The 19,941-nt window shown below is 41.5% G+C and overlaps 1 protein-coding gene across 17 annotated transcripts in view; it reads right to left on the bottom strand.

Annotated features, from left to right (window-relative positions):
- LOC124115140 (ras GTPase-activating protein nGAP-like) overlaps window positions 1-19,941 on the bottom strand; it is a 313,251-nt gene that overhangs the window by 120,986 nt on the left and 172,324 nt on the right. Inside the window, exons 1-2 of one of the 17 annotated variants that reach the window (XM_046475991.2) lie at window positions 6,179-7,746; window positions 5,080-5,345 (exon numbers count right to left, since the gene is read on the bottom strand). The exons of 15 other annotated variants lie outside the window; for them this stretch is intronic. In XM_046475991.2, coding sequence (XP_046331947.1) covers window positions 5,080-5,191 — 112 coding nt within the window. In that variant the 5' untranslated portion in view covers window positions 5,192-5,345; window positions 6,179-7,746. Of the gene's footprint in view, window positions 1-5,079; window positions 7,747-19,941 lie in introns of those variants that run through there. One more of the 17 variants, XM_048388914.1, reaches the window with a different exon arrangement.

Here is a 19,941-nt window from a genome sequence, read left to right on the forward strand (position 1 = left end):
ACTGACACAGTGATCAACATCAGACTTCAGCACAGTCCTGTCGGAGTTGTGCAAACGTTTATAAGGCTAAATCATGATTTCACTATATGTTAGTCTCATGTAAAGGCAACAGTAAAGTACACTAAGCTGGAATTGTATTCTTGGAAGAACTCTGATTTGAGGTTTTCCTAACCATGCAGGCTGTTCATTGGTCTACACTATCCTTCTGTCTAACCATGTCGATGGGCCTCCATGTCAAGTCATGTGACCCGCCATCCATAAACATGTTATCTATGTTCCAGTTGAAACTTAAAGTAGTGTGAATGAGTGAGTGTTGTTTTATGCCAATCAGCAATATTCCAGCCACATCACGGCAGCCTGTAAATAATAAGAGTCATGCTGGCCCAGGCAAGCAGTTAAGGGTGAAACTCACAGGAACCTGATAATCGAAACGTCAAAAATGACGAAGCTGAGCCATATATTCATACCCACAGGACAGCCGGTGGAATTAGGGTCGTATCGGAACTACCCAGATAAATCCCTTGGAAATAGGTCAAATTACCAGTTTCTAGGTCCCAGTCACGGAACTAATATCCCATGGAGCTAAAAAAAGAATTTGGAACTTGGGGAAACATTCTGCGCACACTTAAATACTTAAATGAATGCTCATGGACTTTCTGTTTTTTTAACTCTTTGTCCCATTTTCCAACCCTGGCCTTTATTTGTCTGTATTACTGTTAAGACTTCGACAATGGTCTTGAAGTATAAAGGGTCACTGATAGTTAAAAATCACTGAAACGTTTTATTCATTCATAATTTCAAATGGCTATAAAGTCATTATTAAATTTTGGTGGTTTGGATATATTTCAGTAATATTATTGACTGCACATTTCCAAAAGCTTTCCATATATCTATAACACACAAGGTATGGTTTCCAAAAGGGGTCATGTCACCAGCCCCTAAAGCAGTATGGTTGGAAATTACATTTGAACCCAGTTTGGACATTCAGAGGACATACTAAATATGAAGTAGCAGGGCGTGTGGTCATGTGTCTGCCAACTATATGTCTGTGTCTGTGTTATAACATCCATATCCTCCCCATCAACTGGACAGTAGCAGGGCCAGTGTGGTCATCTGTCTGCCAACTATATGTCTGTGTCTGTGTTATAACATCCATATCCTCCCCATCAACTGGACAGTAGCAGGGCCAGTGGTCATGTGTGTGCCAACTGTATGTCTGTGTCTGTGTTATAACATCCATATCCTCCCCATCAACTGGACAGTACCGCATCCCCACAACCTCCCACTGGACATCCAGCCAACACAAGCTGTACAAGTAGGTGATATGGAGTGATAAATGGCTACACTGTACTTGACCCTGGCTCCCCCTGGCCAAACTATCCCCGCTGGGACAATGTTTAGCAGAAACCTCAATAAGAGCCCAAACTGGGTAACCTGAGAAATTCTATAATCATATGCCATGTTTTTCATCATGTGTTAGGCCCTTGAAGATCCGGGTTAGAATAGGTCTTCAGAAAGTCATGCTTGCTGTAAAAGGCGATTATGCTTGTCGTAAGAAATGACTTGCAAGAGGCAAGAGGTCGTAACAGAATCAGGTGGTCAGGCTCGCTGACTTGGTTGATGCATGTCATTGTATCCCAACTACGTGAATTGATGCTCATGTTGTCAATCGCTGGATTGTCTGGTCCAGACTCGATTATTTACACAACGGAATATAGCTGGAATATTGCTGAGTGCGGCATTAAACAATAAACAAACAAAAACAAACATCATGTGTTCATGCCTCCGTGATCTGTACAACCATGTTCGGACCACTGTGCAACACAACAGGCCTGGTGTTGTACCCTGTCCCCAGTGGGTGGTTGTACAATAGCCATTCTTGATCCTTAATATCCCTGTTTGACCCCTGTCCAGCCTCACCATGACCCGACCCTCTCCTCCATCACTCTCCCACTAATCAGGGTGACACATTCATCACTTGTTTTACTGGGGCTGAAGCCACCAGCTTAAGAAATTGTTAATTTATCAAAGTCAAAGGTTTACAAATTTCTGCATCTGACATGACAATAAAAATACACCTTGACATTTATTATAATTTTTCTAATAAAGAAATATGGAAACCTATTATTTACTTTGAGAATTGAGAAATATTATTCAGCTGCTAATTCAATTATTCAGAATGAAGATGGGGTTATTCTGCTACAACAACATCAAATCCTGGAAGCATTTTGTCCTTAAATAAAGACGAGAAGAGTTTCACCCCAAAAGAGACCCCCTTCAATTTGTTTAATCATGCTTGAGAAATGCTATCATTCATTCACATTATCACTCACAGCACATTCAAATATAAGAGAGACATCTTTATTGCACAAGTAATCACTTAACCTCAACATGAAGCAGCTACATTAAAACCTCCTCGTATCCCCGGAAACCAGTGCCAAGGGCTTATTTCCATAACAGCCCGACTAGAAGCTATATCTATCACCAATACTTAACAGCTGACCTTAAACATCTTTATTATCACCACATCTGACCTAATTCAGAGAAATTAAATGTCCTTTTTAGCTTCACATGCCCCCCCCATATCAGGTCCTGGTGCTGACTTCATCGTTATCCAGTGATGCTGTAATGGCTAAATACTGAGTGTGCATTGCTGATCGATCACGCTCAGTACAGCCAGTGATGAATCAGACTCGCGTCATTCATCAAACTCACTCCCTTCTCAAACTGGCTCATGTTTCCTATCAACTGTAGCAACTGCGTTATGTTTCTTTAAACACCGTCAATAGCGTTACTTGTCATGCAATCTAATATTTTCCTAACTTGGTATTAAATAAGTGTCAAAAGTTGCATGTTTTTTTAACTTTTATGGCACATTTAGAGGAGATTCTTGATTTTGGACAGTGAAACTGTATTGGTATTAAATACACGTAACCACTCATGCTGTGATAACAGTACTTGTACAGTGTTTTTGAAAAGGAAACAATATCAAGAAAATGTATTTCTATTTAATTTATTCTAATTAGTTTTAATTTGTTAAATATGCAAAGAGATTCTTACTGACAATGTGAAACAATTACAATCGAAATTTATAATATAAATCCTATTACCTTACATAAAACTATATTTAAAAAAACATTTTTTTATTTATCTACTAAAAAATTGTTTTAATTTGTTAAACATGCAAAGAGATTCTTCCTGACAATGAGAATCAATTCCAACTGAAGTCTATCCCCCAAACCCTATTACCTTATATAAAACTTTATTGAGAGCTGATTTGTATTGATTTACTCAGAAATTGTTTATATATTATTACTCAGAAAATGTACATATATTGTCACAAACACTGTAAAACAATCAGAACCAAAGATAACTCCTTTTACCTTGTATAAAACTAGCTATACTCCAACTACGTATGTATATAATCTGATACCCTACATCTGCCTGCATATATCACCCCGTTGTCCCATTTGTGAAACAAGCCATGAACAAGGAAACACAAATACAATAAGTCCCGGCTGTATTCATATCAACCCGACCACCCATCCCACTGTGGACGTATCATATACATACTCACCGACAATTAGGGCCAATCGATAAAGTATTTCCTCAATGGCGGTACTCCTCGGCCGACAACATCGTGAGTGTAACACTCCCGCGCACTCTCTCCTAAGTCAATATACCTGTCCCAATTTACACACCTGTCTAGCTTGACGATCGTAGCAGGTCACTCAACGTAAATAATGATAACCTCGACACCACTTTAAATAAAAAACAACCAAACACACCCTATTTAAAGAGGATTTTGAATAATACACTCAATCTTAAATGAAAACAAAGTAGACGGTTTGAAGTGTAAACCACTGTTATTTTCAAATCTGTTACAACAATATGTAAATTCAAACTACTTGCAGCTAAGAACATTTTGTCCGTATTATTGGCTACATATATAGAGAGAATATTCTTACTGGAGGAATAACTTCTTCAAAGGCAAAAAATGAAATATCTCCACAGGAAATCATATCAAAAATTAAAAATTGATCTTTAAAGAAAGCTTTTTCAATAGTGTTGAAACAGAAGATTGTAGAGAAAGAGGGGACAATGTGTACTGAACAAAATAAGGTAGGGGTCATGAGTATTTGGGGGGATTTTTTCATGTAGCGAACATGGAGCACATGATTTCATTAATAAACAGGTGAACTGATGGTAGATGGAATGATGGATGGATGAACGGACAGAAAGATGATGAATTGTTAGATCAGCAGACAATTGGATGAACGAATGGTTGGACAGATGGACAGACAGATGAATGGATGGATGGATGGATGACAGATGAATGGATGGATGGACAGATGAATGAAGGATGGATGGACAGATAGAAGAATCGATGGATGACATAGAGGAAAGGATGGATAATGGATGGATGGATGGATGGATGAACGGATGGACGGACAGACAGATGAATGGATAGATGGATGGATGATGGATGGATGGATGGATGGATGGATGGATGACAGATGAATGGATGGATGGACAGATGAATGAAGGATGGATGGACAGATAGAAGAATCGATGGATGACATATAGAGGAAAGGATGGATAATGGATGGATGAACGGACGGACGGACAGACAGATGAATGGATGGATGGACGGATGGATGGATGGACAGACAGATGAATGGATGGATGGATGGATGGTCAGATGAATGGATAGATGGATGGATGATGGATGGATGGATGGACAGACAGATGAATGATAGATGATAGATGGATGAATGGATGGCTGGACGGACAGACAGATGAATGGATAGATGATAGATGGATGGATGGATGGATGAACTAGTTATTAAGTTTGAAGAAAGGTATATGTAGTGACATAAGATGATATAGCCTGATATTTACAGACATGTATTGGAGAAAACCAACCAGCTCAAGGACTAGATTCTGCCGACGAGGGCGGCAGAGTGTGTAAGTGGTTGTGTTTTCTACCAAACTAAACACTGCAGCTATTGTGGCAGGAGGTCAGCATGACACTATGAGGAAACACCAGCAAACCTTGACACACAAGTATATTCTCACCTGTGCTAATCTCTCCCGCTTCCTCGTTAGGGTCAGGTGAGAGAAGCTTTTTCTCAGTTCCTTCCCGCTTGGGCTGGGTACGAGTACACAGACAAGGGCAAATGTATTCCATTCTATCCTAGAAACTTCAAATCTCACACACGAGGGCAAATAGATTCACCCTGAAATGTTACAGTATTTCCACATGACCTTCAGTTCTCCACAGGTGACATCAAGTCATGATTGAGACCACACACTGATGTTCAGCTGTCACAGGCCGACTTTCCCTGTAATTCACAACGTCCGTTAATCCACTCCTTTCAATTCAAGTAATGCGTAACAGTCAACGTTGCCATCAAAAGTGTGATCAATCACGCTTGGCGTAACAGGTAAATATAGGTATGAATGTAGGTTGATATGACTGGAGATATATCAATAAGCTGTCACTGCCGACCCTCAAGAACTAGCACAGCATAATCCAGAACACCATTAACCATACCTGACAGAACACTCCCTCCAACACCAAACAGGAATATTACTTATCAAAAATATGAATCTATCCTTGAAAAGATGTTCCAAGATGTCAACTTGTGTTAGAGTTACCACTGATTAATTATGTGATGTATTCATGCCTGGTTACACTATGACATGGGGAACAAATCAAAAAGTGACGTTCTCATCAGTGGGGCTTTTACCTACAGGATATACAGAGTTATGATGACAGAACATTTTGAGATGACAGTCACGTATGTATCTGTGACAGTCATGTGTATATTAAGACACAGGAAACAGGCGGGGAAGCTGACCACGGACAACACCTCCAGAAATAGTCCTCCGTATCATCCCCTTATCACAACATCATCAGTATTCTTCTCCACAATTTACATCGTGTAACATCTTACTATATTAACCTACAATAACCAATACTAAAATCAACTCCTCACCGAATACTCCAAGAATTTTATAAGTCGAAAATCAATCACATTTTTCCACTAAATTCCGTTTCCACCCAAAGAGGAACTTTATCATTATCAAACAGGGTAGTAGTACTATACTCCCTGCCATTGTCACAAACAGAACCAACCACCGCTTGTATCGTTCCTGCTCCAGCGTTAATTACCATCAATCTTCTCAAAGCTCCATAACATTCCCATCTATTACATATCTTCATCCATGACGTCCATGATGCACTGTGCCATGACACAATCAGTTTTACATCTCACATCCCAGGGGTGGCCCAATCTCTCGTAATCTGACACTGTAAACATTGGACGTTTTAACGCCTTCACTCTGCTTAAGCGGTCATATCCATCCCTCAAAGCATGATAAACACCTTATCACATCTCCCTATCACCTGTCATGTATGCTCAAGTAACGTAAGATCTAATTACCCATAATGCCCTCCCCCCACATGACATATAGCATGTAGAGAGGATTGAACTTCACAAATACATCTATGTCACCACGCCCTAGAATTTCAAACACCTAACGTTCACTCAAGCTTGCCGCGCTGTCCCTCCTGGTGTGCACGATTCTGTTCAGCACGAGCTCGGCTTATTGTAAATAATCACGACAGTGAACAGCTTTAATGTCCTGCAAGTCATCTGTGGTCTGCGTTGTGAAGGAGAATTGGTGAACTCAGTCAATCGTTGAATGCTGCATATCTTACAACCATCATTAAATAACAACAAAGTCCCTTGTGTCTCCCTGCTGCGGATGACACCTCGACAAACTACCATATCAATCTAGGCCTTTGCACCTCAGACCTCCAGCAAGTAACCTCGACTTGTTCTCAGTGTTGTTTCTGGATGATTGACTTGTTCATTGTTTTAAACAAACACACACACACCTAGAGGAAAACCTGCACAACTTGTATTTGAAGGAACTTCCTTGTCTAGTGACATATCTGCTATCCACATGCAACACAGAGCCTTGCAACACTGAGTCGAAGCACTAGGCTGTTACATGACACTTCACTGCTGTGTCCTCCCTTCGAACATGGGTCATCAATCAGATATTTCATAATTTATCTCCTTAAACCATAATCACCATCCTCAGCTACATATAGTCAAGTTAGTTTCATGATAATCACTCAGAGATGTAGTCACCCTCTCACAGGGAGTCCATGCTCTACATATGCTGTGCGTCTCAGCTAGGTACACACATGGTATACCAGGTACACCTCCCTCACAAACATGTCTACGTCAGTTTATTGAAATCCAGGGTCGAATTTACTTTATCTTGATTCTGAAAAACAAAATTATTCCACTTTTTCCTTGTGAACAAAGAATTACTTGATGCCAGTTTTCTCAGTTTGGGCATATATCGGTGACAAAAATATCCTGCCTCACGTTTCAAAACGTTCAGACTGCTTTGTTAAACACAAACCATTGCTCAGTCAACACAGGCAAATCAAATTATCAATTTTCCAACAGTTCCCCTAAAATCTGAAAACAAATATCTGTTTCATGTTCAGATAATGCAAAAAATGTAAAAATGTCCATCTCAAATATTTCGGTCAAACACTGCACTTCATCAATTTCTTGAGGTATCAATATTACAAATAAGATAGAGTTTTGTGAAATTCCAATAAATTTCCCATTGCTCTATCATCGGAAAGTCTTCAGGCAACTAGCTTTCTCTGTCTATTTGTATGTCCGTCTGTCTGTCAACTGTCTGACACCCAGACATGCATACGCCCACCCACACACACTGAAATTTGTTCAAATTGATGTCAGGATATATATCTTTGCTTTACATATTCACCCACAACTTATATATATGTTTGTCCACTGGGTTGTCACTCTCAAGTCTAAATCTTGTTTTCGACTTTCGACTACATTCACAACAGCCCCAAGCACTCACTGAACTCACAACATGTGCATTCTCACTTTCCACTTCCTGCCCAGAAAATAAAGCTTCTTTAACACAGATTGAAAACTAAATAATAAAACCAATTGACCGACTGTGTCCTGCATAACAAGTGAACACTCTTACCACTATGCTACCACACATCCCCATAACAATAGACCAAAATGACTACCTCTATGGTCTATCAGATAGATCATCTACCCTGGTCGACTCAATCAACAGACGTTAAAAGATGGTACTTGTTGTTACCCTGCCTAGCGTTTGGCATTAAGGATCTAAAACAAGGACTTGTCAGCTCGGAGTCAGTGTTCAGAGTTTAAGTGGAGTATCCATGTTAAACTGCGGCATGGTATCTCCGTGGGCTAGCACTATAAAACTGGCATAGGTCCAGACTAGTACAAGCAGAATATGTAACATTTGATAAAATTGAAGTTCAAAATACATTAACAAAATATTACGGACATAATTAATAACTGCCTTCTGGCTCATATTATATAATTTTTACAGAAATTAAAGAAAATTCTTAAATAAAGTATTTGTCCTTGGGATGTGTTATTTCCTGTTGTTTTGATGTAATCTGCATGTTTACTCCTGTTGCATGTCAGTTAAATGATGACACTCTGTCATCCGTGTGTACCGACGACACTGCCCAGTCAGCTTCCTCTGGTGTATAGCGGTGGAGGTCACTCGGTACACAACCTGGTACACCGACTGACAATTGTCTTCCCATACAGCTAATTGCCACTTCCTGTTTATCAACAAACTCCTGTTTCTAAATGGAGCATGTGAGAGAGAGAGAGAGAGAGAGAGAGAGAGAGAGAGAGAGAGAGAGAGACAGACAGACAGACAGACAGACAGACAGACAGACAGACAGAGACAGGCAGACAGACAGACAGAAAGAGAGACATACATACAGACAGACAGACAGACAGAAAGAGACAGAGAGATAGACAGAGACACAGAGAAAGGGAGACACAGACACAGACACAGAGACAGACAGACAGACAGACAGACAGAAAGAGACAGAGAGACAGAGACAGGCAGACAGACAGAAAGAGAGACATACATACAGACAGACAGACAGACAGACAGAAAGAGACAGACAGAGAGACTGAGACAGACAGACAGACAGACAGAGAATGAGAGGGGGAAGGAGAGACAGAAAGAGAGAAAGGAGCGACAGAGAAAGAGGGAGGGAAAGAGAGAGAGAGGGAGTGTGTGTGTGTGTGTGTGTGTGTGTGTGTGTGTGTGTGTGTGTGTGTGTGTGTGTGTGTGTGTGAGTGTGAGAGAGAGAGAGAGTGATAGAGAATGAGTGAGAGAGTGAGTGAGTACTTAAGGCTCTACAATAGCCTATCCTCTAAGGGCACATAAATTAATTGTAAGATTTTCATTCAAATTCTTTTGAAATGTTAGGTTGATGGCATATATTATGTTTTAACTAACAGTTCAAGGCATCTGTCTACATTAACTGTCAATGGATTTGATTCACAGAAGCCTGTTTGGTAGGGCTGTGGTAGGGCTGTGTGTATAGTGTATTTGGGGTATTCCATCAAGTGGAGAACAATGGATCACATGTAGCAAGTTCTTCATCTGTACCTAGTCATAGAAACATGCTGATGTTTGATGAGTGAGTGAGTGAGTGAGTGAGTGAGTGAGTGAGCTCAAACGTAACATCGCATCAGCATTATTTCAGTCATACAGAGATGAGCCCAAGTTGACATATACAAAAGTGAGTCATGTTACAAAGTTATATCTAAAAACAAATTTGCCAAACATCTTTGCGCATAACAATTGTTGTTTGGCATTGATGTATTGAGGTCGTGAGGAGGAAAATGAAAATCAGAGATTTCAAATGCAATAAATGCCACATACATCTCAGAAAACTGGTATCAAACATGATGAAAGTCAGCAATCAAGATCCCATAGCTGGAAAAATGATATAAACTTCCAAAAAAAGTTAAAGAACACTCAATGTGCATCACTATAGTTAATCTATCATGGCCGAGACAGATTAACTATAGTCAAATGACAAAAAAGTTGTGTGTTCTTTAACTTCTTTTGAGTAATAAAACATTTTGAATAAATAAGGTAGAAATTTACATGATCATTTCACTTGTTTGATCATTATAAGACAACCGGAAACCTGTCAATTTTGCTCAATCTTACCAGATCAACACACACAATCCTAGCACCCTCTCCCCACCTATTCCAACCCAGCTATCTTCCAATACCAAATCTGCTGACATATCCCAGACACCCAAAGACTACAAGATCTCTGAAGATCTCGGAACTCTTTTTCCCCATGAAGCCCCGTGATGGTTGACTGCCAAGTCCCAGAGTTGGGAGCCCATCAATGTCACTTTGTCGTAATTCTGTTTTCTGTTATCCAGTGTAGCTCCACTGCTGGAATTCATCAAGCACAAGACATCTTGGTAAAGTGCACCACCTCCTGAACACACTCACGATCAAATCCAGAATCTTCACTTGATCACTTCTTTGATCATTAACATTGGTTTTCTTTATGCAGTTGCGTTTCTTATGTTGGGGACGGTTCTGATTGAATCAAACCCCTGACGACTGAACACTAACTGGCTTGGCACTTGCTCCAGGGCATGACTGCATGCAACTTTCAACATTAATTTTAACCCCTCTCCAGTGAATAATCTTCATGGATTAAATGTGTCAAAACACATAAAAAATGTCAAACTTTTCCCGATTCAATACCACAAATGAGCATCCAGATGAACCAGCAGACAATTCCCTTTCCGATGAATCCCAACATGCAACTCTTTGTTCCGTGTGAATGAACAGCTTTACAAATTTGTCTCCGGAGTTTGACCACGTGAGTGTTAACGCGACACCATATCCGCTCTGGTCCACCTTCAGCTCCATGCATGTCACACCCACAGATGCAATTTCCATGTTCATCAAAATCATTCCCAACGGGATCTGTTCAAGGATTTGAGAGGTGGATTCCAGAGAAAATTTCATTTCAATCAGACACACCAATATGCTTCATTTAATTCCCATCCCTCTATAAATGCATTTCAAAACAAGTTGCAATTCCGACAATGGAGAGCACCCATTGGTATGTGATGTGTCAAGATACATAACACAGGTCATCAGTTGATGCATAGCTTTCATCCACTGCTCATTACACACACAGGCCCTGCCTGGCTATCATGAACCGGTGTCCCAATTAAAGCTCTGGACAATTATATTTAAATAGGAGTTGTTATTGGTCCCATTGCAATAAACTCAAGATGAGAACCGACCTTCAGCTCTCGTTTCAAGCTATTGTTCACACATTTTTTCCCACCATGTGTCACAAAACTCCACCAAACACAACTCTCCTTCAGAAGAATATTTCAATTTGTGAAGGATGATAATTAACCTTGAAATGCGAACTGAATCATTCCAAAACAGCGGATATTGGTAAGTTCCTTAACAAATCTTTCCCACAAATTGAATCATAAATATCGGATTAAAAACAACTTTGAATCTGAACAAGTCAATTTTACTGGCTCATGAAACTGAGCGAGTGATCTCTTGCATCCGCCTGTTGCATCCTGTCAGTTAATGGTAGCATCACGCTGTAATTAGCACAAACATGAAAATTTGCAGATCTCCAATCTCTGATCCTTTCCATTCACAGGTTCCTCCAACACTCTAAAGTCATGAAACAGGAATGATTCTTGTGCAGAAGGTTGATGCGTCTGCAGACCACAGCTGATAGAACTTAGGAAACACAGCTCAACTTAAGAGCTTCTCTCTACAGACAGAACTTACGTAAGACAGCCTCAATTCCTCTTCACTGACAACACTTACGTAAGACAGCCTCAATTCCTCTTTACTGACAACACTTACGTAAGACAGCCTCCATTCCTCTTTACTGACAACACTTACGTAAGACAGCCTCCATTCCTCTTTACTGACAACACTTACGTAAGACAGCCTCAATTCCTCTTTACTGACAACACTTACGTAAGACAGCCTCAATTCCTCTTTACTGACAACACTTACGTAAGACAGCCTCAATTCCTCTTTACTGACAACACTTACGTAAGACAGCCTCCATTCCTCTTTACTGACAACACTTACGTAAGACAGCCTCCATTCCTCTTTACTGACAACACTTACGTAAGACAGCCTCAATTCCTCTTTACTGACAACACTTACGTAAGACAGCCTCCATTCCTCTTTACTGACAACACTTACGTAAGACAGCCTCAATTCCTCTTCACTGACAACACTTACGTAAGACAGCCTCAATTCCTCTTTACTGACAACACTTACGTAAGACAGCCTCCATTCCTCTTTACTGACAACACTTACGTAAGACAGCCTCCATTCCTCTTTACTGACAACACTTACGTAAGACAGCCTCCATTCCTCTTTACTGACAACACTTACGTAAGACAGCCTCAATTCCTCTTTACTGACAACACTTACGTAAGACAGCCTCCATTCCTCTTTACTGACAACACTTACGTAAGACAGCCTCCATTCCTCTTTAATGACAACACTTACGTAAGACAGCCTCAATTCCTCTTCACTGACAACACTTACGTAAGACAGCTTCAATTCCTCTTTACTGACAACACTTACGTAAGACAGCCTCCATTCCTCTTAACTGACAACACTTACGTAAGACAGCCTCCATTCCTCTTTACTGACAACACTTACGTAAGAAAGCCCCCATTCCTCTTTACTGACAACACTTACGTAAGACAGCTTCAATTCCTCTTTACTGACAACACTTACATAAGACAGCCTCCATTCCTCTTTACTGACAACACTTACGTAAGACAGCCTCCATTCCTCTTTACTGACAACACTTACGTAAGACAGCCTCAATTCCTCTTTACTGACAACACTTACGTAAGACAGCCTCAATTCCTCTTTACTGACAACACTTACGTAAGACAGCCTCAATTCCTCTTTACTGACAACACTTACGTAAGACAGCCTCAATTCCTCTTTACTGACAACGCTTACGTAAGACAGCCTCAATTCCTCTTTACTGACAACACTTACGTAAGACAGCCTCAATTCCTCTTTACTGACAACACTTACGTAAGACAGCCTCAATTCTTCTTTACTGACAACACTTACGTAAGATAGCCTCAATTTCTCTTTACTGACAACACTTACGTAAGACAGCCTCAATTCTTCTTTACTGACAACACTTACGTAAGATAGCCTCAATTCCTCTTTACTGACAACACTTACGTAAGACAGCCTCAATTCCTCTTTACTGACAACACTTATGTAAGACAGCCTCAATTTCTCCTTACCCACAGAAATCTTACACTTGAGAAAACTGTCAGTCAATCTGGCCCAATGCCATCATATTTCCTGGCAACAAATCACTTGGAAGACTTAGGCAATACAGCTTATTATCACATAGCAGGAACCACTTCGTATTTCACATCATATTATACTATTCTCATCATACCTACCGCCCTTGTAAACACTATCTGTTTTTAAGGCTGTTTATCTAATTTATTCTATAAACATCTCCCTCATCATCACATCAGTGTAAGTCACTAAATCTGCCATATGAAACATAATTACGATGGAATATTTTCCCAGTGACTTGCAACATACAGGCTGCTCACTTCTTCCAGTGCTCTGCTTCTCATAGGTTGACTGGGTGGAGGTTTCAGGTTTGCAGGGTGGACTTTTCACAGGCTTACAAGGTGGACGTTTTCCGAGTTTACAGAGAGGACGTTTTCCGAGTTTACTGAGTGGACGTTTTCCGAGTTTACAGAGTGGACGTTTTCCGAGTTTACAGAGTGGACATTTCCGAGTTTACTGAGTGGACGTTTTCCGAGTCTACAGAGTGGACATTTCCGAGTTTACTGAGTGGACGTTTTCCGAGTTTACAGAGTGGACGTTTTCCGAGTTTACAGAGTGGACATTTCCGAGTTTACTGAGTGGATGTTTTCCGAGTTTACAGAGTGGACGTTTTCCGAGTTTACAGAGAGGACATTTCCGAGTTTACAGAGTGGATGTTTTCCGAGTTTACAGAGTTGACATTTTACGAGTTTACAGAGTGACTGAGGTTTCAATCCTTCAATTACAAAACTGTTCTCCACTGTCCAGTCTCCTTCAACATGTCAAAACATACACCATACATAATGGCATATGGAAAGCCACACAGCAAGAATCCATAGCAAATTATCCCCTTCCTCCGAGGAATTGAGTTGTTATCCTCCGAGGAATTGAGTTGTTATCCTCCGAGGAATTGAGTTGTTATCCTCCGAGGAATTGAGTTGTTATCCTCTGAGGAATTGAGTTGTTATCCTCCGAGGAATTGAGTTGTTATCCTCTGAGGAATTGAGTTGTTATCCTCCGAGGAATTGAGTTGTTATCCTCCAATGTTCCCAATACGTTTCCCTCCTTGCTACACAACAGGACTCACTCAAGCACGCAGTCGGAAGATGAAGCTGACTGTCCAGATATGATCTCAACAGACTCTGTATCATTGAAATCTATCAAATTCAAATGAACTGCAATTTGCCCACTCAGCAGAAATTCTGTTAGGGCCAATCAGTTTTTTTCATTCATTATACATCAATACCAAGTTTCCCATGCCAATTGTCTTGTTTCTGATTCCAGTTAGATATCGAGTCCTGCCTTAACAAAAACAGTCCATATTTCCTTGCAACCGCCTATTCTTGAAGCATGCGTTGCCATGATAACCTTGATCCCTGGAACACTCTCGCCCCACCTGCCTCGCTGCGAGAATAACACTGTATCAACACACCCTATATATTCCTGGACTCTCACACCTTTCAGCACATAATACTTTGACCAATATGTCATTAGTCAGGATTCCACAGGCACACTGACATTGAGGCTACCTACAGGTTTCTTAGACACATGGACACAAATGTCACGACTTGGGCGTCCAGGCACATCCTTGAAACATTTCACCTCCCTTTCAACTGTCTCCCCCTCCATCCATCATTGATACATTCCCATCAGCCTTCCTGACCAAACTAGTTCCAGGAACCCCCAGACTTTCCGTCCCAACATCGTCTGTGGGCAATATCACTCGTATCCAACACTCTGCGGTAGTAACGCACGTATCCAACTCTATTCTCTCCTATTGATCTGTGCTCGGTAACAAGAATCCACAAAAAATTTTAGTCATGCCGCTCCGACTTCTCTTCATATCAGAAATCATACCCAGGAACTTATTCCACCTCCCCAGCGCCAACAATAGCATAATTACATGATGGAGGAAATATTTGATTGAAAACTGAGACCCAGTCAATTTGATACGGCTAATCCCTACATGCTGCCCATGTCACTTCCAGTCCACCTCAAGCTCCATGTGTTATGCAACAATACTTCCAAACATAATTGGGGAAAGATTTCCTGTCATTTTCCCTAAGTGCTTCAATGGCCAAACACAACCAAACCAGTCTGAAACTTTTCCATAGAACCACTGGCGCCAATTGATTTACCATTTTTTCAAGAGTCACTCATCATGTTTAATTTGTTCACTCAAAGTGGGAATCTTATTGGCTACCGTTTGAGTTTGAATAGTCACAACACTGCATAACCGTCTATTAATTGGTTTTTTTAGAACATCAAGAGTTATTCACTGATACTAACTTCATTGATACAAACTACTTCAATGAAAACAACTACTAACTTTCCCATCTTCAGGCAGAAACTTTCCTAAATTGAAACCTCTCTTCTTTTTTCCCCAAGAATGTCTGAATAGCATGTTTCATTCTCAAGGCTCATTCTCCAGCCATTGCTACATCTGCAATGGTGTTTCGACTTTAATGAATTTCTCACACATCTTAATCCCCTACAATGTCATTTAATCAATACCCTCGTCCCACAGCAGACACATGAGGCATCTGTTAGTACCTCCAGAAGTCCTACTAGAAATGGGGTCTCAATAGCATGTTATGTATATGCTCAAGCCTCCCCATCTACCATCCCTGTTCATCAAACACTCTCAACTTTATATAGTATCCCTCCCCTCCCTGTCCACCACCCCTTCCCACCAAACCTCATTTTCCACATCCTCCCCATCTACCTCTAACCCCCCCACCCCATCCTGACCACTAACCTCTCAACCCCATTCCTATCACAATCTCCTCCCTCCCCATCTACCATCCCCACCCCCCAATTCCACCACCCCATCCTCCCAATTCCACCATCCTGACCTCTAACCTCTCAACCCCATCCCTATCACAATCCACCCCCTCCCTCTTCAACACCCCCCTCCCTCCCAATTCCACAACCCTGACTTCTAACCTCTCAACCCCATCCCTAACACAATCCACCACCCTCCCCATCTTAAAACAGATATAATATGCTGATATCTCACAGTCACATTACATGACTCCCCCCCCCCCCCCCCCACCTCCATCCCAAACCCTCCTGAAGTGCCTAGCAATACTTATTTTCAAGACTTACTGCAGCCAGTATTTTTCAACTGAATCACCAGTCCACCACACGTCCCATCAACTGAATCGCCAATCCCCCACACGTCCCATCAACTGAATCGCCAGTCCACCCCACGTCCCAAGACCACCATCACCATCTGCATGTACCCACAGGAGGACAATCCAGTTCATTTCCAGAGAAAGACTTGTTGTCAAATACAGCCAGTACGGAGACACATTTTATGAATTAACCAAACTTATATGGAGAAACACCCGAACACAATTTCCCTTCTTCAAACTATCATCCCAAATTGAAAACACAGATCATGCTCTCTGATAGATAGGATATGTCAATGTTATCAACTGAGAAGAAAGCCCAAATCTTGCATCAGGTAATCTGTCTAGAGGAGAGCCTGAGTTCCATCCCGATATCTGGTAGCTATGTCAATATTCTTTAAAGCCATTCCTGGTTCAACAACTGTATCTGGTTGCCCGACGTTGCCAATCTGAGACAACAATAATGTCCCCTGATGGATCTCACTGCCAAAGAGCCAGATTACCAGGTGGATGGACAATGGAAGCACCTGGTCCCTGGGTCGGACCAGGAATATCCATCTTCATTTGCTTCTGTCAGTGGCAAGAGTCTGATGTCTACGTACACATACATCTCCATATGGGCAACTTGATGCACAGGGGCTTGGTAGGCTGCCAAATCAGAGCACACAGCTGGACATTAGTGTTAAGTTTTGTTGCAATTTTATGTCTGAACGTAATCCCCATGTAGGTCAGCTAGTGTCTGTTTAGTTCTTTTGCAGCCAGCCAATCCCTGTGTAGGTCAACTAGTGTCTGTTTAGTTCAATTGCAGCCAGCCAATCCCCAGGTCAACTAGTGTCTGTTTAGTTCTATTGCAGCCAGCCAATCCCCATGTAGGTCAACTAGTGTCTGCTGGGAACTCCTGCAGTGCTGGTAATATGACAAACAGCTATGTATCACGCCCATCAATACTAGTGTGATGCAGTGTCAGCGAAGTCCACATACTTGACGTGACAGGCGACACATACACATAGTTACATATGTCCCTGCCTTGTATAATGAAATGAGAGGATCAGTATCGGACATAACCCACAGAAGCAACTCTTCACTGAGGAATACAGCTTATTTTGCAACATATTTCAGAACTCAGATATTAACATTTAGATCTAAAATCCTGATCGATAAACCACAACTACTTTTGACACAAATCTATGATATCAAAATGATACCAAAATATGGAAAGTTTTGAAGCAATTTTCCTGCTCGGCTGAAGTATCAGCTTACAATCTATAGGATCTTTAAAGAGCAGCAGGGCTGTCATGTCCGTCCCCCACCTGTCACACACTGACATATGGGAAACACTTATGAATCCACCAAAAGAATGGTCAAGTCTTGTTGCCCGGACTATATACCACATGTTCAAGCTGAGGCCATGAGAAAATTCTATTATATTCAATTCAACTAAGTGTACGCTGCCAGCAATATCCTAATATACATAAATGTTTATATGATGTAAATGAAATAACATGTAATGCCTCTATACATAATGTACATCATATATATATATACCTTTCATATCTATAATTATATACATGTTCATATGTAGATAGTCTGTACCCTGCCCTACGAGGGTGTTCAGTACAATAAAAATTCTTGATTCTTGATATGGGAGAAGCTTCCTCCTGTGTCACAACTCTGACCTTGGCGTGACACACATCTGACCTTGGCGTGACACACATCTGACCTTGGCGTGACACACATCTGACCTTGGCGTGACACACAGCAGAGTGTGCATACTGCATAACTTAGTTGTTTGGAAACATGTCTGCATGTTTATTACAACTTCTGTTTTTGAATATTGTTCAAAGTAGCGTTAAATTCCATCCTCACTCACTCATTCACTGACTCCTATTCTTGAGGAGTTTCAAGGTAAGAATAGTCCCCTACTATCTACATTTCTCGTCACAAAATTGTTTTTGTGGTCCGCCTCGATGACTTGGTTGTGCATCATCATTCCTAAACAATGTTGTACGTTGTATTACTGCTCTAAAAAATCTCAGTGTCCATCATAACCACATTGGTTTTTTCCATGTCTGCTGTCCATTATCTCTACCACCATTATCTAGGACAGACAACCTCCAGCCAGGGCCAGCTGAGGGAGAGGTGGCAGCTCCATCAAGTTACCAGTGTAGACCAAGTATTCCCTACTACCAACATCTTGTTGCAGCACACAGACAGAACAACCCCATAAATAAGTGATTGTGAAGCATCTCAAACAAGACATTATAACCTCTCAACTTGCCCCAGACTTCAGGGTGGGAAATCAATTCTTTCATTTCCTTTCACTCTCTGATGGATTCCTGGCCGATGTTATCCTTGGCAAAAACATTCATGTTGCAGGTAGTCCAGATGCTGAAACACATGTGTGATCAGAGCCAGGAGTCATTGAGGGTGTCTGTCTGTGTGTCTGTCTGTCTGTCAGTCTGTGTATATCTGTCTGTGTCTGTCTGTCTTTGGGTGTGGGTGTGAGAGGATGGGGAGCAGGAGTAACCCATGTCAATGTATCCTTGCCACTGTTACCGCATCACCACTCCATTGCCTCATCTGTTACCCTACCTTGCTTACTGCCGAGTGAGTGAGTGAGTGAGTGAGTGAGTGAGTGAGTGAGTGAGTGAGTGAGTGAGTGAGTGAGTATAGTTTTACGCCACTTTTAGCAATATTCCAGCAATATCACGGTGGGGGACACCAGAAATGGGCTTCACACTGTACCCATTGTACCCAATCGAACCCGGGTCTTTGGTGTGACGAGCGAACGCTTTTACCACTAGGCTACCTGACCGCCCTTGGTGAGTGAGTGAGTGAGTGAGTGAGTGAGTGAGTGAGTGAGTGAGTGAGTGAGTGAGTGGGGTGAGTGAGTGAGTGAGTGAGTGAGTGAGTGAGTGAGTGAGGTGTTACGCTGGTTTTAGCAATATTCCAACAATATCACGGCGGGGGACACCAGAAATGGATATACCCATGAGGGGAATGGAACCTGGGACTTTGGCGTGAGAAGCGAAACGCTTTAACCATTAAGCTACCCCACTGCCCACCTTGCTTACTGTGTCATAACACACCAACACAGCGTATTCTTGTTCATATTATCAACCACCGGTTTGCATGGCCAAGATTTGACTATTTCAAGTCTCATACCATACCATGGACACTCCAGACTGCAGCACCAAACAATATTCATTTGGCTGCTGTACAATCCAAAATCCTCCCCTCCCTCTTCCCATATGAATCCTGGCCCCAAGACCAGCCACTACCTCTCCATCCCAATCAATAGGCGGCAGTAAGTCGACATGCTCATACCATGTCTTGAGGAATCAGCTCCTGGCCACGAACCTCGCCCTCCAGAAGACCTGCTCTCATGCCCAACACAAATAGATAAAAGTGACAAGAATCCTGGCATTCAGACATTGATCAATCATAAGCGGGGCATATGTTGAAATTGTTCCCAATGTTGGTTAAGCACCTGCACATAAAAGATGAAATCTCAGCACTCTCGTACAACAGGCTGCAA

The sequence above is a fragment of the Haliotis rufescens genome, unplaced genomic scaffold, assembly GCF_023055435.1.
Source record: "Haliotis rufescens isolate VD_foot unplaced genomic scaffold, xgHalRufe1.0.p SCAF_8, whole genome shotgun sequence".
Taxonomy (NCBI): domain Eukaryota; kingdom Metazoa; phylum Mollusca; class Gastropoda; order Lepetellida; family Haliotidae; genus Haliotis; species Haliotis rufescens.